General features: G+C 49.6%; 2 protein-coding genes across 2 annotated transcripts in view; one reads left to right on the top strand and one right to left on the bottom strand.

The window, feature by feature from the left end:
* Nucleotides 1–12712, top strand: part of WNK4 (WNK lysine deficient protein kinase 4) — a 59956-nt gene extending 47244 nt beyond the window's left edge. The window contains exons 13-20 of the mRNA XM_077917540.1: nucleotides 274–331; nucleotides 1160–1312; nucleotides 2846–3351; nucleotides 4771–4867; nucleotides 7516–7831; nucleotides 7921–8120; nucleotides 10245–10345; nucleotides 11926–12712. Of these exons, the coding sequence (XP_077773666.1) occupies nucleotides 274–331; nucleotides 1160–1312; nucleotides 2846–3351; nucleotides 4771–4867; nucleotides 7516–7831; nucleotides 7921–8120; nucleotides 10245–10345; nucleotides 11926–11928 (1434 nt within the window). The 3' untranslated portion in view covers nucleotides 11929–12712. The remainder of the gene's footprint in view (nucleotides 1–273; nucleotides 332–1159; nucleotides 1313–2845; nucleotides 3352–4770; nucleotides 4868–7515; nucleotides 7832–7920; nucleotides 8121–10244; nucleotides 10346–11925) is intronic.
* A 4507-nt stretch (nucleotides 12713–17219) lies between these two features.
* COA3 (cytochrome c oxidase assembly factor 3) lies at nucleotides 17220–19208 on the bottom strand. Its single transcript, XM_028705036.2, has 2 exons — nucleotides 18925–19208; nucleotides 17220–17557 (listed from the first exon to the last, which is right to left on the bottom strand). The coding sequence occupies exons 1-2, from the start codon at nucleotides 19136–19138 to the stop codon at nucleotides 17454–17456; spliced, it is 318 nt and encodes a 105-aa protein (XP_028560869.2). The 5' UTR covers nucleotides 19139–19208; the 3' UTR covers nucleotides 17220–17453.
* Between the last annotated feature and the right edge of the window lie 42 nt (nucleotides 19209–19250).

Below are 19250 nucleotides of genomic sequence, written 5' to 3'. Positions count from 1 at the left end.
AAGGGTCCAAGCCCTCCTGAATGCCACACCCTGAGCAGAAATACCTTCCGTTTAATCCCAAGTTTATGGTGGTTGGTTTGTGAAAAGGTAAAGGCGCTCTGCACATGGTCCGAAGTATGCTTGCTTTATTACTTTACACATTTCAGGCTTAATTTCAGAGTAATCCCTGCCGGCAAACTAGCTCTATGTGCCTTTTCTTTCATCCAGATGATGTTTTGGATTTCTCCAGGGCCGAACGAAAACATTTTATTTTTTAATTCTGTGTCATTGTAGGGTGAGCTGCCTCCACAAGCCCTCTCGCGCTCAATCTCTTCATCCTCATCTCTTAGCGGTATGTAACCCAACACCTTTTGTACCCCAGATTAGCACGCCTGTGCCCTTTTCTTAACCAGGGCTGATCTCTCAAGTTACCGTATTTTTTGCTCTGCAGGACACACTTTTCCCCCTCCAAAAATGAAGGGGAAATGTGTGCGCGTCCTATGGAGCGAATGCAGGCTTTCGCTGAAGCCTGGAGAGCGAGAGGGGTCAGTGCGCACCGACCCCTCTCGCTCTCCAGGCTTCAGGAAGCTATCCGCAAGCCTTTAATAAACGTTCAATAAACATTCTCCAATCTTCTCTAAACATATGTTTTTCTTGTTCTCTTATTCTATATGTTAAATCTGCAAGCTGTGCACATTCTGTCTACTTGAGTTGCTATTCTTCTTAGGTTGGGACCTCGCTGATTTTCCATTTTGGGGCTAACAAAACACGGGCCGCAGTGGTAGCATGCAAAAATAACCTTTTTTGACACCTGGGAATTTCAGTCTGAATTATCCCCAACAGAAAGGACTCTGGGGTTTTTTGGGAAAGCACTTTTAAACATTCTTAAAAATTCATTATAGATCATTCCCAATACAATGGTACCTCGGGTTACAGATGCTTCAGGTTACAGACTCCGCTAACCCAGAAATAGTACCTTGGGTTAAGAACTTTGCTTCAGGATGAGAACAGAGGCAGCAGGAGGCCCCATTAGCTAAAGTGGTGCTTCAGGTTAAGAACAGTTTCAGGTTAAGAAGCTCCAGAACAAATTAAGTTCTTAACCCAAGGCACCACTGTACTCTTTTATGAGTCCACCACATATGAAAGAATGTTCCCTCAACCTCTTTGCTCCTTGTTTCAGATTTTGGTTGCTCCAGCCCTGGGCAGTCAGTCACGTCCCCCGTCCAAGCTTCTCTGGTAGACCCCGTCTCTGAGAACGAGTCCTTCAACTCCAGGGTTCCCCCTCCAAGTACCCAGAACTTTGGATTGCCTTTGCTTTCAACAGTACCCACAGGTAAAGCCAATCTGTTTCCTGCTTTCGTAGAAATGCCCAGGCAAGTGTGAGCCTGGGAGCCTTATCGCTCCAGCTTTCCCATGCGGCATCCCTCCAGTTCCTTTGAACCGCGGAACACGGGTTGGATATCTAAGTATTTAGCAAGGGAACGGGATGTCCCGTTGCAAACAGAGGGTTTGGAGGCTAGATGGGTGTGGGTGTGAATCCTGAACAAATGCACCGAATTGGACACGCTGTCATATAGGAGTGTGTGGGTTTTTAAAAAGGTTTTCTGGGTTTGGAGAAATGTGTAGGCCAAGTCTGGCCAAATATCCAATCTTCTGTGGGAGCCAGCTGTGTATCATCCATAATTTTATTAAGAGAATTTTAATGGTTAAGCCATCTCCTTTCTGTATATAGTTTTAGTTCCGTTACTGTTTTAACTACAGTCGTACCTTGGAAGTCGAACGGAATCCGTTCCGGAAGTCCGTTCGACTCCCAAAATGTTCAGAAATCAAAGTGCGGCTTCTGATTGGCTGCAGGAAGCTCTTGCAGCCAATCAGAAGCTGCGGAAGCCTCGCCAGACATTTGGCTACAGAAAATAGTTCGAAAGCTGGAACACTCACTTCCGGGTTTCAGTCATTCAGGAGCTGATTTTTTATGGGAGCCAAGGTGTTTGAGATCCAAGGTACGACTGTATTTCTTAATTATTGTTTCCCCCCCATGTGTTTTTAGCGATTCTTGCTTTTATCCGTAAGCCGCCTTGAGTCCCACCGTCAGTGAAAAGTCGGGGTAGAAATAAACATAATGGTATGATGATTTATGAATACAGTGGTACCTCAGGTTACATACGCTTCAGGTTATATACACTTCAGCTTACAGACTCCGCTAACCCAGGAATAGTAACTCGGGTTAAGAACTTTGCTTCAGGATGAGAACAGAAATCGTGCTCTGGCGGTGCAGCGGCAGCAGGAGGCCCCATTAGCTAAAGTGGTGCTTCAGATTAAGAACAGTTTCAGGTTAAGAACGGACCTCCAGAACGAATTAAGTTCTTAACCCGAGGTAAAGGTAAAGGGACCCCTGACCAATTAGGTCCAGTCGTGACCGACTCTGGGGTTGTGGCGCTCATCTCGCTTTATTGGCCGAGGGAGCCGGCGTACAGCTTCCGTGTCATGTGACCAGCATGACTAAGCCGCTTCTGGCAAACCAGAGCAGTGCACGGAAACGCTGTTTACCTTCCCGCCAGAGAGGTACCTATTTATCTACTTGCACTTTGACATGCTTTCGAACTGCTAGGTTGGCAGGAGCAGGGACCGAGCAACGGGAGCTCACCCCGTCACGGGGATTCGAACCGCCGACCTTCTGATCGGCAAATCCTAGGCTCTGTGATTTAACCCACAGCGCCACCCGCGTCCCTATAACCCGAGGTACCACTGTAAATAAAAACAAAGGCATCTCGCTTGGCCGCCCTGCCAACAAGGGGTTTGTATTCTGCAATGATGCTCTTTCCTTGCATCTCCTGCTCAGCTGCCAAATCTGCCTTCCTCCTTACAGGTGTCCCCTGTGTGCCGGCACAGACCTGGCCACCGTACCACATGCTGCCGACAGCTCCTGCCACGCCTCCGTACCTCTTCCCTGTTCCCCAACCCATCGCCCCGCTGAGCCCCCTCCTCCCCACACTGTCCCTCCCCCCGCCACCCGCCCCGCCAGTCGTCCCTGCCGTACAGCCTCCCGCCGCCCCGCTCTGGACCCCCTCCACATCCCCGCTGCTCTCTCTTGCCAATGTCTTCTCCCTGGCAGTGATGAGCGTGGCTCAGTCCCTTCTTCCCGCCGTGACCGCGGCTTCCGCCCAGGCGGGGCCTCTCTACACCTCGCCGGTCTCGCAGTCTCCGGTGCTATGCCCGCCTAGCCCAGCTCCCGCGCGATTCGTCTACCCCGAGGTCATGGTTCCTCCTGCCAAACCGGCCCAGCTAGTCAACGGGACATTGGGGATGCCAGCACCTCCAGGCTTTCTGCCATCCCTGAGTACGCCAACCTCCAGCAGGCCTGACGATGGCATGGTGAGTGTGCAGATGTGCGTGCAGGCGTCCTCCCGCCCCCGGACTTGCGCATGACCGCGTGCGCATGCGGTGCTGGGAAATAAAGAAATGGAACTATCTCAGGAAGCAGCATGAGAGAGCTGGAGAGCAAGGCTGGGTGATAACCTGGTTTACAACGCCGTAATATATCCCTCTGGGACGCGGGTAGCACTGTGGGTTAAACAACAGAGCCTAGGACTTGCTGATCAGAAGGTCGGAGGTTCGAATCCCCGCGACGGGGTGAGCTCCCATTGCTCGGTCCCTGCTCCTGCCCACCTAGCAGTTCGAAAGCATGTCAAAGTGCAAGTAGATAAATAGGTACCGCTCCGGCGGGAAGGTAAACAATGTTCTGCAGTCAAACAATCAATCAGTAGCCGAACTGGGTTCCACACAGTCACAAAAAAGAGCCGCAGTAACGCAAAATAAATAGCAAAAACAGACAGACCTCAGCATAACACCCAAATTGGAAGTGTGGCACTCAAAACGGAAGCCTAACTCTCAAAATGGAGCATGTTCGGCTTCTGAAAAAAATTCGCAAACTCGAACACGATGCCGGGGAAACTGTGAAGCCAGCTTGTGCCTCTGCTGACGTAGTTCCATCGTTATTTCAGTCGTGATACAGCAGTATATCACAATATTTAGCTTGTGATATATCATGAAGTTGAAAACCAGCCATCACCCAGCTCCTTTATGTAGTTCCACCATTATTTCAAACATTGTGATATAGCGGTATATCACAATATTTAGCTGACGATATATTGTGAAGCTGAAAACCAGCCATAACCCAGCCCTACTGTTCCCCTATACTGTGGTGCCTCGCAAGACGAAATTAATTCATTCCGCGAGTTTTTTCGTCTTGCGATTTTTTTGTCTTGCGAAGCATGGTTTCGGAAAAGTTTTGGAAAAGCTTCAAAAATCGCCAAAGTCTTCAAAAACCTCAAAAAAGGCTACCACACCGCGTGCTATGAGTTGCTCCTCGAAGTCAAGTCGCAACTGTATTAACGGTTTTAAGAAAAAGGAAACAAACTTGCAAGACGTTTCCGTCTTGTGATGCAAGCCCATAGGGAAAATCGTCTTGCGAAGCAACTCAAAAAACCAAAAACCCTTTCGTCTTGCGAGTTTTCCGTCTTGCGAGGCATTCGTCTTGCGAGGTACCACTGTACATAGTACCATTGCTATTTCAAACGTCGTGCTATATCGGTATATCACAATATTTAGCTGACGATATATCGTGAAGTTGAAAGGTATCACCCCAAGCAGATTAGGTATCCCAGGGTGTGGGTGCTAAATGGGGGTGTCCAGGAGGCAGGGAACTAACATTAGGTCCAGCGAATGGGGTGGAAATGGGGAGGTTCGGTACTGACCCCTCACATATACAAAACTTTCTCTCTCTCTCTACAGGTGCCTCCTGCCTCCTCCTGGTCTGGGTCACTGCTCAGTGTGCCAGATTCTTCCACCTCCAAGCTGCCGCCACCTCGGCTCTCGCCCATCAATGAAGGTGTGGAGCGTTTGGGGGCCAGAGATAAATCTTTGCAGCTGTGGCAATAGGGCGCACAACTGTTTGGGGCAGCGGCGGGGCTTGGGAAAGCAGCTGCCTTCAGCGCAGCGTTCCGCCTACAGTCCTGGAAGCGTATTCTCTGTGCTCAAGAAAACACAAAGTAGGAATGGAGAGACCTCTCACTGTGGTGGCCTTTTCAGCTTTGCAAAGCTAAGCAGGGTCCGCCATGGTTTCAAATGGGATGGGGGACGGCGTGTTGAGATCCCTGCATTGCCAGGGGGGGTTGGGATGGATGACACCCAGGGTCCCTTCTGATTCTGTGATTCCCGCTTAGCAACTGCAGCCGCGCTCCTTTGGAATAAGAGGAACGAGCACTCAGAGCGCTCAGATTTATGGCTTCAGGGCATTTTACGTTATTAAGCTTTATAAGACTCAAATTTATTAATAAGAGTTTTCAGCATATGAAACGTTAAAAGCCAAACTAATCTAAAAAGCAATAATACAAAACAATACAAAGAACAGAGGAGAAAGTAAATAATAATAATAACGAAACAATAATAGCAAGAATCGTAATAAAACACAAAATTAAATATACGGTATATATATAGCCCTCTATTTTACCTTAGTCTTCAAACCACAAAGATGTGAGTCTTCCCACCTCTCACCTGGGAAAGTTTTCTCGCTTCCTCAACCTGAGGAAAACCCACTCTGGTTTCTCTGTAACACAGATTCCCTTCATTTTCTACCCATGACCTTTCTGCGTATGTCTTCATTTATCCTGAATATAAATCTTCAGAAATCAAAACGTATATGTAAGAAGCAATAGAGAGCTATCCAGAATTGACAAAGAAAACAAAGAGGGGGAGGGGGGGAAACAAAGAAATAAAACATTAAAAGGGAAAAGAGGCTTCCGCTTCTCTATCTGCAGATACCAGTTATTTGAAATATTAAGCTTTATAGAGCTTTAAACATCATTAAGCTTTATAGAGAGAACATGGCACATTTATTATTATTATTATTATTATTGAATTTACCGTATTTTTCGTTCTATAGGACGCACATTTTCCCCTCCAAAAATTAAGGGGAAATGTGTGTGCGTCCTATAGAGCGAATGCAGGCTGCGCCGCTAAGCCCAAAGGCAGAACAGGAAGACGGAGCACTGCGGAGTGCTCCGTCTCGCTGCTCTAGCTTGGGGACGGCTGCGCGCAAACCTCTCCAGGGCAGCGGGGTGCCTTCACCCCGCTGTCCTGCAGAGGCTAGCAAGGCTGTTCCCAAGCCAGAACAGCGAGACGGAGGGCTCCGTCTCGGTGCTCTAGCTTGGGGACGGCTGCGCGCAAACCTCTCCAGGGCAGCGGGGTGCCTTCACCCCGCTGTCCTGCAGAGGCTAGCAAGGCTGTTCCCAAGCCAGAACAGCGAGACGGAGGGCTCCGTCTCGCTGCTCTAGCTTGGAGACGGCTGCGCACAAACCTCTGCAGGACAGCGGGGTGCCTTCACCCCGCTGTCCTGCAGAGGCTAGCAAGGCTGTTCCCAAGCCAGAACAGCGAGACGGAGGGCTCCGTCTCGCTGCTCTAGCTTGGAGACGGCTGCGCGCAAACCTCTGCAGGGCAGCGGGGCGCTGCGCTCCAAAGGCTTCAGAGATTTTTGAGGCTGGCGGTGGGGGAAAGCAGCGCTTCCCCCCACCGCCAGCCCCACAAGCTCTGGTGAATGTACCTTGAACGCACCTTGTTTTAGAGGGGAAGAACAAGAAAAAAAATGTTTCCCCTGTTCTCCCCCTCCTATGGTCTGGTGCGTCCTATGGTCCGGTGCGTCCAATGGAGTGAAAAATACGTTATATACGGTCCTATACCCAGAGGTCTCAGGGCAGTTAACAAAATAAAATCAAGATATAAAACCACAAAATACATAATAAAAATAAAAACAACAACCCAATAGTCACACCCCCCCCCCCAAAATAGGATGTCAAACAGATCAACCAAAGGCCTGGTTGAAAAGGAACATTTTTGCCTGGTGCCTAAAGGTGTATAATGAAGGTGCCAGGTGAACTTCCCTGGGGAGTGCATTCCACAGACGGGGAGCCACTGCAGAGAAGGCCCCATTCTCATGTTGCCACCCTCCGTGCCTCTCGAGGAGGAGACACACAATTAGTACAAACATTATGAAAGAATTTAAGCACCGGTTGCTCTTTTTCCAAGAACCCCTTTATATTGGGGGACGCCTGAGGCTTCTCCCCATCCTCATTGTTAACCTAAGGTAAAGGTAAAGGAACCCCTGAGCATTAGGTCCAGTCGTGGCCGACTCTGGGGTTGCGGTGCTCATCTCGCTTTATTGGCCGAGGAGCCGGCGTACAGCTTCCGGGTCATGTGGCCAGCACGACTAAGCCGCTTCTGGCAAACCAGAGCAGGGCACGGAAACGCCATTTTCCTTCCCGCCGGAGCGGTACCTATTTATCTACTTGCACCTTGACGTGCTTTCAAACTGCTAGGTTGGCAGGAGCAGGGACCGAGCAACGGGAGCTCACCCCGTCGAGGGGATTCGAACCGCTGACCTTCTGATCGGCAAGTCCTAGGCTCTGTGGTTTAACCCACAGCGCCACCCGCGTCCCTTATTGTTATTGTTAACCTGCCCGCCCACTTTTCCCCCGCTGACAGAGCCCAAGCCCCAGATCCTGGGCCGTTTCCAAGTGACCCCCACCCGGGATGTGCTCCCCGAGAACCCCCCAAGGGGTGACAGCACCAGCTCTTCCAGCACCACGGAGTCGGACAGCGGGTCTCCGGGCGGGACGCCGGTGCAGGACGCTGAGGAGGGAACCACCCCTGTGGCGGAAGCGGAAGGGGAAGGGGAGGCTCAACCCAGCACCCCCGTCTGGATGAGCTGCTCCCACAGCCTCTCCTACCCGAGCAGCGACGACTCGGACAGCCCTGAGGACGACGAGGTCTGGGACGAGCTGCAGGCCTTGCGCCAGAAGTGAGTGTGGGGCTCGTTGGGGGGTGGAGGTCCCTTTCTCCCCGCCACCCCACCCCTCGCTGACCCAACACCCGCTCTTTCCTTCTCAGGCACCTCTCTGAGGTCGAAGTTCTCCAGGCACGGCAGAAGAAGGAGATCGAGGCTCTGTACGCCCGCCTGGGCAAGGTGCCGCCCGCCGGGATCGTGTCCCCCGCCGACATGCTCTCCAGCCGCCAGCGCCGCTTCTCCAAGGGAAACCCCTTTGCGCGCCGCAGCAGCCTGCAGCGGGTGGACTTGGCGCAACCTCAGGGTAAGCTGCCTCCACGCCGCCAGCCCAGGTTGGCAAGTGCCAACAGGAGGAGGCAGCTACGTGGCTCTCGGTTCTGAAGCTGGTGTGCGCTTTCCAGGTTTTCTCTGATTCATTGTTGTTCTTTAGTTGTTTAGTCGTGTCCGACTCTTCGTGACCCCATGGACCAGAGCATGCCAGGCACTCCTGTCTTCCACTGCCTCCCGCAGTTTGGTCAAACTCATGCTGGTAGCTTCGAGATCACTGTCCAACCATCTCATCCTCTGTCGTCCCCTTCTCCTTGTGCCCTCCATCTTTCCCAACATCAGGGTCTTTTCCAGGGAGTCTTCTCTTCTCATGAGGTGGCCAAAGTATTGGAGCCTCAGCTTCAGGATCTGTCCTTCCAGTGAGCACTGAGGGCTGATTTCCTTCAGAATGGAGAGGTTTGATCTTCTTGCAGTCCATGGGACTCTCAAGAGTCTCCTCCAGCACCATAATTCAAAAGCATCAATTCTTCGGCGATCAGCCTTCTTTATGGTCCAGCTCTCACTTCGTACATTGCTACTGGGAAAACCATAGCTTTAACTATACGGACCTTTGTTGGCAAGGTGATGTCTCCGCTTTTTAAGATGCTGTCTGGGTTTATCATCGCTTTTCTCCCAAGATTTGATTCGTTAGTCCAGACTATTTTATTAAGGCAGCTTACAGAGCCGGCCCAGCCAAGAGGCAACTTGAGGTGACCGCCTCAGGCGGCAGGATCTGTTAGGCAGCAAATCCGGCCTCCGAAGAATGCATCGCCCACTTCCTCTGCTAGGTGCCCCCTTGAAGGCAAGATCTGTTGCCTCCGCAACAGCCAATCAGCAAATAGGAAGCACTGCTGGTCTCCTCCCTTTCCTGAGGAGGAAATGGCAGGGGCTGCCGTCTGGGGTGCCTTGGGCTCTGCACGCAACTTGGCGCGATTCAGAGCAGGCCCCTTTCCCCCACAACGGCCTTTGATGCCCATTTCAACCTTCGGGTTAAGGATGATTCGGTACCCCACTTGTTCCCAGTGTAGATCTTCGCCCACTGCCAGGGACTGGCTGGATTAGGAGAGTGGTGGGAAGCACACACCCAAGAGCCCCCAGAGGAAGGGCACAGAAGATGACGACTTTGGTCTCAGATCCCGGTGGTGGGACACTGAAGAGCAATCGGGAGAAGGGATGAGCTGGGAGGTGCTAGAAGCAGGGGGGTTGAGCAATGAAGGCGGGTTGGGAGAAGCAGGCTTTTCCAGGACTAGGGTTAGAGCAAACTTTTTCAGCAAGGGGCCGGTCCACTGTCCCTCAGACCATGTGGGGGGCCAGACTATATTTTATGGGGGGGGGGGAGAACAAATTCCTATGCCCCACAAATAACCCAGAGATGCATTTTAAATAAAAGGGCACATTCTACTCATGTAAAAACACCAGGCAGGCCCCACAAATAACCCAGAGGTGTGTTTTAAATAAAGGGACGCATTCTACTCATGTAAAAACACACTGATTCCCAGACTATCTGCGGGCCGGATTTAGAAGGCGATTGGGCCGAATCTGGCCCCCGCGCCTTAGTTTGCCTACCCATGGGTTAGAGGCTGAGAGTCGCAGTGGGAGCTCAGAGGAGTCAGAGTTTGGCCCTGCTACACGTCAGCAGGCAGTCCCAGCCGCCTCTGTGCTTGGTAGGAAAGCGTTTTGCACTGCTGGTATTGTGAACAAGCCCCGTACATCTCTTGACAAGGGGGCTGAAATGTATGCCATTATTTATCAATTCTCGCTTCCCACGAATTACCTTTCCTCTCCACCGAACTGTGGGATTTGTCACTGGGCTTTTCACTACACTCCCCTGCATTGTAACTTTGCCGAAATACAAGTAATTTCAATCTTTTTTCTGCTTTGTACCCTATCCACGTTTTCCTCAGTTGTGCCCGTGTTGAGAATGTAGGCTTCTTGGGGCAGGGACCTGCCAATCCCCTTCTTCACCAAGAACCACGTGCATAGATAGTGATAAGTGTTGATCTTGCGCAGCTCTGCATTTTCCTTATCCCTTCCACCCGCCCCCTTCCATACTAATGGTATCATGAATGAGCTCAAAACTCTTTGTAATAGTCCCTTTCCCTCGCTCTTGTTGCCCCCGCAGGGATCATGAGGAGGAATTCTGTAAGCGGCGGGAGCACCAACACTTCCCAGGAGCAGCGACAGAGCAAAGGTGTGACGTTCGCCAGTGATATTGGATGCATGGTGAGTCGTGACCCTTGGGTGGAGGGTGAGAGAGTACTGGACCTTGGCCACACTCCAGAGGATTTAGATAGACAGACAGACACATGGGCGTGCACACACATCTTTAAATATTTATTCAAAAGTGAAGAGGGTTAAACAAACCCTCTGGAGGGAACAAGTCCCACATCAAGGTGTGTTCTATGGCAAAGTTTCATTTTACTCCCCCTGTCTTAAGGCAGAAACCCCAAATGTGTGTGGTGGTAGTGGTGGTGGTGGTTGTTTAGTCGTTTAGTCGTGTCCAACTCTCTGTGACCCCATGGACCAGAGCACGCCAGGCACTCCTGTCTTCCACTGCCTCCCGCAGCTTGGTCAAACTCATGTTCGTAGCTTCGAGAACACTATCCAACCATCTCATCCTCTGTCGTCCCCTTCTCCTTGGGCCCTCCATCTTTCCCAACATCAGGGTCTTTTCCAGGGAGTCTTCTCTTCTCATGAGGTGGCCAAAGTATTGGAGCCTCAGCTTCAGGATCTGTCCTTCCAGTGAGCACTCAGGGCTGATTTCCTTAAGAATCGATACGTTTGATCTTCTTGCAGTCCATGGGACTCTCAAGAGGCATTTCTGTGCGCTGCTCTGGTTCGCCAGAAGCGGCTTAGCATGCTGGCCACATGACCTGGAAGCTGTACGCCGGCTCCCTCTGCCAATAAAGCGAGATGAGCGCCGCAACCCCAGAGTCGGTCACGACTGGACCTAATGGTCAGGGGTACCTTTAATATATCCCTCAGGGAGAAGATATGTTGTTGTTATTGTTGTTGTTGTTGTTTAGTCGTGTCCGACTCTTCGTGACCCCCTGGACCAGAGCATGCCCGGCACTCCTGTCTTCCACTGCCTCCCGCAGTTTGTTCAGACTCATGTTTGTAGCTTCGAGAACACTGTCCAACCACCTCGTCCTCTGTCGTCCCCTTCCTCTGTCGTCACCCCAAAAAGGAACCCTGGAAGCTGGAGTTTACCCATTGCACCCAGCCGCAATTCCCAGCACTGTTAGCAAACTACAGCTCCCGGGTGCTTTTGGGGGAAGAGAAATGTTCTTTAAAATGTGTGGTGATTCCCAGCCCTGCTATCCAAGCTCTGCTTTTAACTGGAGGTACTAGGGAATGAAGGGTGGTGCTGTGGGTTAAACCACAGAGCCTAGGACTTGCCGATCAGAAGGTCGGCGGTTCGAATCCCTGCGACGGGGTGAGCTCCCGTTGCTCGGTCCCTGCTCCTGCCAACCTAGCAGTTCGAAAGCACGTCAAAGTGCAAGTAGATAAATAGGTACCGCTACGGCGGGAAGGTAAACGGCATTTCCGTGCACTGCTCTGGTTCGCTAGAAGCGGCTTAGTCATGCTGGCCACATGACCCGGAAGCTGTACGCCGGCTCCCTCAGCCAGTAAAGCGAGATGAGCGCTGCAACCCCAGAGTGATCACGACTGGACCTAATGGTCAGGGATCTCTTTACCTTTACTAGGGAATGAAGCCAAGGCCTTGTACATCCAAAGGACATGTTTACCACTGAACTACATCTCCCTGTCTCTTTTTCACCTATTTCCTTTTGTTCCTACAGTAGCAGCTGTGGACACTTTTTGGATTACCTCAGCCTGCTGCCCACCATCGAAAGGACGGGAGCAGGCGGCGAAGGGTCCTACGCAGCCTTTGCCTTACGCTCCCAACGTCAAGGCCAGCAGCCATCGGCGTAGGAAAGTTCCCTTGGCGGAACGAACGGACGAGCTGCCTCTGAGGCCAAGTGAGCAGCCCAACACTACAGACTTTTCCTCCGCACAAGACTTTGTGTCTGCAGAGAGAAGCCAAGCCCCGGTTGTTTGGGGATGCGTTCTTGTGGGGAAGCCTGAGCTGGCATGCCTTTCCCGCTGCTTCTGCCTCGCAAAGGAGCATCACTGTAAAGGGAATCAGGGTGCCGCCTGTTCCGTATGTGCTATGGGATGGGGTCTGCACATGGACGGTGTAGGGTGTGCGCGCCCCCAAGGCCGGGTCTAACTTAAGCAAGCGTCGTCTGATCCTCTGTGCCTTGCATGGCTCAATTCACAAAGCCACCCCAAGGCCAAAGCGCTTAGAAAACTTTAAGGAGCTGCCTTACGAGAGGAAACTTGCAGAATTTGTGCCTCAGTGTTAAAGGGATTGGGGGGGGTGCCTCTCTTTCTTGCTTCCCTTAGCCTTAGCCCCCCGCTCAGCTCCTGTCTCCAACAGCAGTGGCACTACGTGTGGCCTCCTCTTTGCACTTTTTTTACAAAAAAAACCCCAAACCCTGACCCTGATTGGGGCAATGAACTGCTTGGGCTCATCCTTTTAATTGCATGGGAACCTGCACTTTGGAATGAAACACTGATGCTTTCTGTTTTGTGTATGGTTTTTTTTATTATTACACACAAACACACTTTCATTTTGGAAGAGAAACAGATAATGCATCTGTGTTTTTCGGTGATTAATAAATAAAAACAGCCTCAAACTCCCACCAAGCAACACCCGGGACGTGAGGAAATTTTGCCTGTTATACTCAGCACTCAGGACTGCTCTCCCCTTGAAGGACAGACAACACACACCCTGCCAGGAAAGTAAACTCAAGTAGAACCAAAGTCAGTAAGCCAATATGCATGCAGCTGGGAGTTTTCCAAGTTCCCTGATCCTTCCCACCCCCAATTACACTCTGAGCACACAATTGTGTTGTCAGTACTGTACTGTCCTTCTGTCTGAGAGGGGCATATTCTACAGATGTCATACACCACCCCACAAACCAAAAATAAGTTCTGGAGACATCACATTCGGAATACAAGAGGGGCGGAGGAGGTGGGAATGAGCTCCTGCAAACAAACCTCTCACAATCTGGGGTACAGAAAATTTTTAACAGATTCAGAAAGGGAGAGAGCACCATGCTAGGCTGGTGGTTGACCTGTTAATTTCAACAGGTGTTCTCTGAGCGGCACTTAAGTTGAACACCACCCGTGGCTGCCCCAGCACGTTTTGCTGCTCTGGTGGTTGTGCACAAGTCTTTGGCTGCGCACGGCGTACAGGGAATTGTAGAACTGTAGAGTTGGAAAGGACCACAACAGACATCTAGGCCACCCCCGTACAATGCAGGAATCTTTTGCCCAACACAGGGCTCAAACCCTGGGACTAAGAGTTGCATGCTCTACTGACTTGGGGGGGACGGGGACTGAAAGGGTGCTAATATAAAGAGAAATTTAGTAGTCATCCTCAGCCTCACCGGACCCACAAATGCAAAATCTGTGGTGGGTTGGAACTCCCATCCAGGAAAACGGAAGGCATATACTGGAGATGTAAAGCTGTTGGCTGCTTTTCTTAAAGGAGCCACAGTAAGGGTTAATTCTCCAAGCTAAATGTTTTATATAATGGACACCGAGAAGAATAAGACATTTGTGTGATTGAATACAAATCCCTCCACTTAAAATACAGATGGATTCTCTTTAAACATCTGCTTAACTCCACTGGAAGAAAAAGTAGGCATGTGAATCTGCAGTATTAATCCCATAAGCATGTAGGGTAGCTGTAACTTAAGTTTACCCAAGACTTTTGGAATGAAGTTCGCAATTGTTCTTGGAAACATCTTTTGTTTTTTTGGCAGGTGGGGTGAGTTATTCATGCAAGTAAGCTTCAGCCAATAGGCAAGTTCAAAATGAGCACAAGTTTAAATGGAGATTAGCTCAGTTTATGCTCTTAAAACAAAACACAGGTGTACCTTAAAGGACAGGTAATAAAGATCGCAAGAAAGAATTCTGAATCGCCTCCAAAATAGAACCTTGGCATATCTTCATATCTCGACCAGACATCAGTTGCAGAGCTGCTATCTTCAAGAATGCCTCTGGTGTTGTTTTTTTTGAAAAATCTCCAGAAAACAAGTAGTTTTAACCTATTTCTTAGGGAAATTGCAAAAAAAAATAATCACTTCCGATACGGGCTGCCCTATGCCCAGGTTTCCCCAGACAATTCAGCCACTTTCAGAAAATTCTGCCCGGATACCATTTCAAAGGACAAATCCCGGCTATGACATATGGCAGCCCTATGAACGGCCCCAAATTATTCAGGGTGGTGAAAAACGAAATGGATTTCAAGGCACTCCAAAAGAAAATCTTCAAACTGAGTGAATGGGCAACAAATTGGCAAACGAAGTCCAATATAAACTGCTGCACACCGCAGCAAAAGATAATTATCATAATTTCACATATACACAGGATGTTTCTGCTGACAATGACTTACCAGGAAAGGAATCTTGGGGTCAGGGAGGTTAGCTCAATGAAAACAAAACCAGGGTGCAGCAGCTGTGAAAAAGGCAAATTCCATAGTGTGGATCACTAGGAAAAGACTCGAAAGCCAAAACTGTTAATTCCTTTATACAAACACAAGGTGCAGCCACATTTGCAATACCGTGTACCTTTCTGGTAGCCAGTGCAGAAAAGTGCAACCAAAATGATCAGGGAGCTGGAGCACCTCCACAAGGGAAGGTGACAAAATTTGGGTTTTAGTTCAGGAAATAAAGGCAAGCAAGGGGACACATAAAATTATACGACTGGGAGAAAATGCAGAGGTTTCTATAATCGGGTCAGCAAACTTCTTCAGCAGGGGGCCGGTCCACTGTCCCTCAGACCTTGTGGGGGGCCGGACTATATTTTGAAAAAACAACAACAAATTCCTATGCCCCACAAATAACCCAGAGATGCATTTTAAATAAAAGGACACATTCTACTCATGTAAAAGCACACCGATTCCCGGACTGTCCATGGACCGGATTTAGAAGGCAATTGGGCCGGATCCGGCCCCCAGGCCTTAGTTTGCCTACCCATGCTCATAATGATAAAACTGGTGGTCATGTGAAGAGCTGAATGGCGAGACAGGCAAAAGGAAGGAATTCACACAGCACTGGTTTTTCTAATTTGCTGCCGCAAGTGGTGGCGGACACTGGGCAGCTTAATTGACAACTTGGATGAAGGTATCAAGGGGATTACTTCTGAGTAGCCATGTATACCATTCTTCTGGGCAGAACATGCTTACAGCTTACAATTAAAGTTAAGGAAGGTGCCTTAATTTGCAGATGCCAGATTTGTTGGTGCACGGGTGAACTTTTAATTGTGCTAACTGTTCTCTTAAACAAGGGATTTCTGATCCCTGAATTCCATTATGTGCATTTAATTGCATATCCCTGAATTCAATTAACTGTACAGTGGTACCTCAGGTTACATACGCTTCAGGTTAGATACGCTTCAGGTTACAAACTCTGCTAACCCAGAAATAGTGCTTCAGGTTAAGAACTTTGCTTCAGGATGAGAACAGAAATTGTGCTCCGGCAGCATAGCGGCAGCAGGAGGCCCCATTAGCTAAAGTGGTGCTTCAGGTTAAGTACAGTTTCAGGTTAAGAACTGCCCTCCGGAACGAATTAAGTACTTAACCCGAGGTACCACTGCATTTAAAAAAGAAGAAACCAAGAAATTAATGGAACTGGATGAACTCCCTCCAAAGAGCAGTGGGAGAAGGCAGCACTTAATTTCATGGCCACATTTTATTAATATTGTAGAGGCTTCCATTAACAAAACCAACAAGGGATAGGGAGAACAAACAGATTGAGCAGAGGTTAGTGGTGGGGCAATGAAGGTTTGGCGCTTCATAAATGCACCCAGAAAAGACTGATATTCGTTTTGTATCAATGAGTTCAGTTGTCTTGGGAAGCTAATATTCATAAGTTAACAATGTTAGTAGGTTAAGATACCTTTGCTCTACCCTGTTCTAAACTGTTCCAGTGCTGAAATTACTGTTACATCTTTTGTTTGGAGGGAGCAAGTCTTGCGTTGTGGAAGCCTGGACTGCAGACAATACAGTCCAGCTTCAGCTAAATGGAAAATTCCCTTCCCTCCCTTAAGCCTCTTAAAGAGAATTTGTGCATCTGACAATTGCCTTGTCTGGCTCCAAGCCAGCCACTGCTTTAATGATTTACTAGCCCCAAATACTACTTAGGAGAGACAATAACAGCAACAACACAGCTGTGAAAGCAGCACACACAGAATACGATGCCCTGGAACAGAGCTGGTCAGAGTTCATAACAGTTGTTCTTGGTTGACAGGACAAGCCAAGCTGATTATTCCAGTGGAAAACAAACTCTCAGCATACCTGCTGGAGGAGGTACAGAGATCTTTCCTGAGGTCCATACTTTTTAAATTTCATAAGCAGGAAAGTTTATTAAATGTCCATAAAACATAGTGCTGTGTCAAGGTCACTTTTCCAAGTCTCTGGAACCCACCCCTGCAACCATGCTTTGAAAGGAGCCTGCAGGTCCCATTAAGACCTGTACTATTTTCACTTCTGAGACGCGGGTGGAGCTGTGGTCTAAACCACAGAGCCTAGGGCTTGCCGATCAGAAGGTCGGCGGTTCGAATCCCCGCAACGGGGTGAGCTCCCATTGCTCGGTCCCTGCTCCTGCCAACCTAGCAGTTCGAAAGCACCTCAAAGTGCAAGTAGATAAATAGGTGGGAAGGTAAACGGCGTTTCCGTGTGCTGCTCTGGTTCGCCAGAAGCGGCTTAGTCATGCTGGCCACATGACCTGGAAGCTGTCTGCAGACAAACGCCAGCTCCCTCGGCCAATAAAGCGAGATGAGCACCCGCAAAACCAGAGTCATCTGCAACTGGACCTAACGGTCAGAGGTACCTTTACCTTTTATTTTCACTTCTGAATGTCAGTGGTTTTGCTGTGGACCTACAAAACTAGTTGAAACTGACATGTGACCAGCACAATATTCACCTATCAAATCTTTTAAACTGCGTATTTCATCCTATGTAATAGCACATAGTCCTGTCAGTGCTACTCTGAAAAAAGAAATAAACAGCTGCTTATAAACATAATCCACATAACAGATTTATTGTTCTTTCAAATTAAATACAGTATCTGAAATTGTTAGGAGGCTTTGACATCTTGCGCATGGCAAAGAGTTTATAAACAGATGAAGAAGCCAGTTCTCTATGAGCAGCAGGGGGGCATCGATGCCCCAGGTCACTGTGCCAACGCATCCTCAGTTGGCAGCACAGATGGCATCCTGTCCCTGTGCTTCTTAAAGTGGAAGTACTCCGTCGTCCTCATTCCGCTGAAGCCTTTGCTCTTCGGGCCTGCATGACTTCGGCATCCCGTTCTAGCTCATCCAAGAAGCGTTCTTGGGAGATGGAATGAATGGTGTAGGCATCTGTGCGCAGACAGCTCAGGAAAACAATTTACAAATACTATTTGTGACAGCCAGGTAAGTCGCTGCACACTGCCACCCTGCTCTTGGGACGCCCAGCTCCCTTCCAGCCCTGAACCTGATACCAAGGGCGAGGAAGGAGAAAGGGCATTTGCCCTTCAACTGAGCCAAACCTTCAAAGTCAGAAGACGTGCTTTCACAGCAGAGGGCGGCGCTGGTCTCGATGAGGCAAGAACGGATCCATAATGGTTGGAGCGAGTCACTTCCACTAGCACTAAAACTAGTCTCCTTTATGCAAACATGCTGGCAGGGAAAGTGGGTTTGGGAGGGAGGTCCCCCAAGATATTGAGGAAGAAAGTAGTTTTACAGTACGGATCAAAATCTGCTTCTGGTACCAAGAAGGTTGCCAGTACATAAGGCAGCCTCGTCTGGAAGTGAGCAACGTCTAGGCAACACGATGACTGTTTTGTGGACGTAACAGTACCACGCCGACGAAGAATTTTACGAAACAGTAGTCAATATCTGGAATCACTGTTCAGTGCTGGACATCGTATTTGCTGAATATGCAAAGCTTCACAGCTTGTCTTTCATCATACAAAATCAGCATTTAATGCTTAGCTCCCATGCACGCTTACCTGGGAGCAAGTCCCCACCGAGCTCAGGGGCGGCAGATTATTTAATTTACTTATTAAATTTGTATACCGCCCATCGTCCGAAGATCACAACAAACGAGAACGCAAAATATATAACAAAAGCATAGCAATACCCAGTGCTTTTTTTTTCTTTTAAAAAATGTAAGAAATACATGGGCAATGTGAATTGACATCACATTTAGACCATGGAAGAATACGCAGTTGTAAATGTTCAAAATAGGACCCCGTGGGCAGTGCTTTCCCCCCCTTTTTATTATTAAATATTTTCTTGATTTACAAAAGTGTTTGCAATTTCTCTCTCGTATTTCCCCCCCCCCCCATGTAACATTTTTCATGTGCTTTTTCCCCCCTTAAAAAAATATGTTTAGGGGTACTTCATTTTGACTCAAGAAAAATCACCATTTTATAGTTCATATCGGGGAAAATAAATACAAGAAATATACAAAAACACAAAGATTCACAAAATGTTTAGGGGTGTGCGTCCCCCCCATAAAAAAGGACTGGCAATCAATATCCCCTTTCACAGACTTCATTTAAAAGGTGCAATGAAGGCGCCAGGCGAGCGACTCCCCTTTTCTCTCTCTCCACAGGAACCCGTATTCAGACGGGCGGGATGAAAAGAGCGCACCTGAGCATGTGCAGAGTTGCTTCCCCCCCCCCGCCCCGACTCGCAAGGCCGCCCACCCTCCCGCTCCCCTTCCGTCCAGAGAGGGATACAAATTCCTACGACCACCGCGCCGATGCCGAGCGCCGTGAGGGCGTTGCGGGCCCTCAGGCCGCGCCGGGCCGCGTCCACCGCGGGGCTCGAGGCCAACCCGCCAGGAGCCCCGGCGCGGTGCAACTCCCACTGCCGCCGGACGCTCGAGGTTGGGCCGCGCGGGGGTCCCGCTCCTCCAGGCCCCGACGGAGACGGCGACGGCGACGACGACATCTTCCCCACCCGCTCCGGATCAATGGGAAGGGCCTGCTGGGCGCGCCCTCAAGGGGGACGGCTGAGGCGGGGCGGCCATCTTTGTTGAGGGCCCACGGCGCGCTACAAGGAA

Source organism: Podarcis muralis, chromosome 13 (assembly GCF_964188315.1).
Source record: "Podarcis muralis chromosome 13, rPodMur119.hap1.1, whole genome shotgun sequence".
NCBI lineage: Eukaryota > Metazoa > Chordata > Lepidosauria > Squamata > Lacertidae > Podarcis > Podarcis muralis.
The sequence above is the reverse complement of the archived record's forward strand: the minus strand, read 5'-3'. Positions and strand labels throughout refer to the sequence as shown.

Excerpts from the sequence above, each read along its gene's own strand:
- COA3 (XM_028705036.2), bottom strand. The coding sequence starts at position 19,138 with ATGTCGTCGTCGCCGTCGCCGTCTCCGTCGGGGCCTGGAGGAGCGGGA. Across the intron at positions 17,558-18,924 it reads CGCGGTGGTCGTAGGAATTT|ATGCCTACACCATTCATTCC; the intron begins GTATCCCTCTCT and ends GTCTGCGCACAG.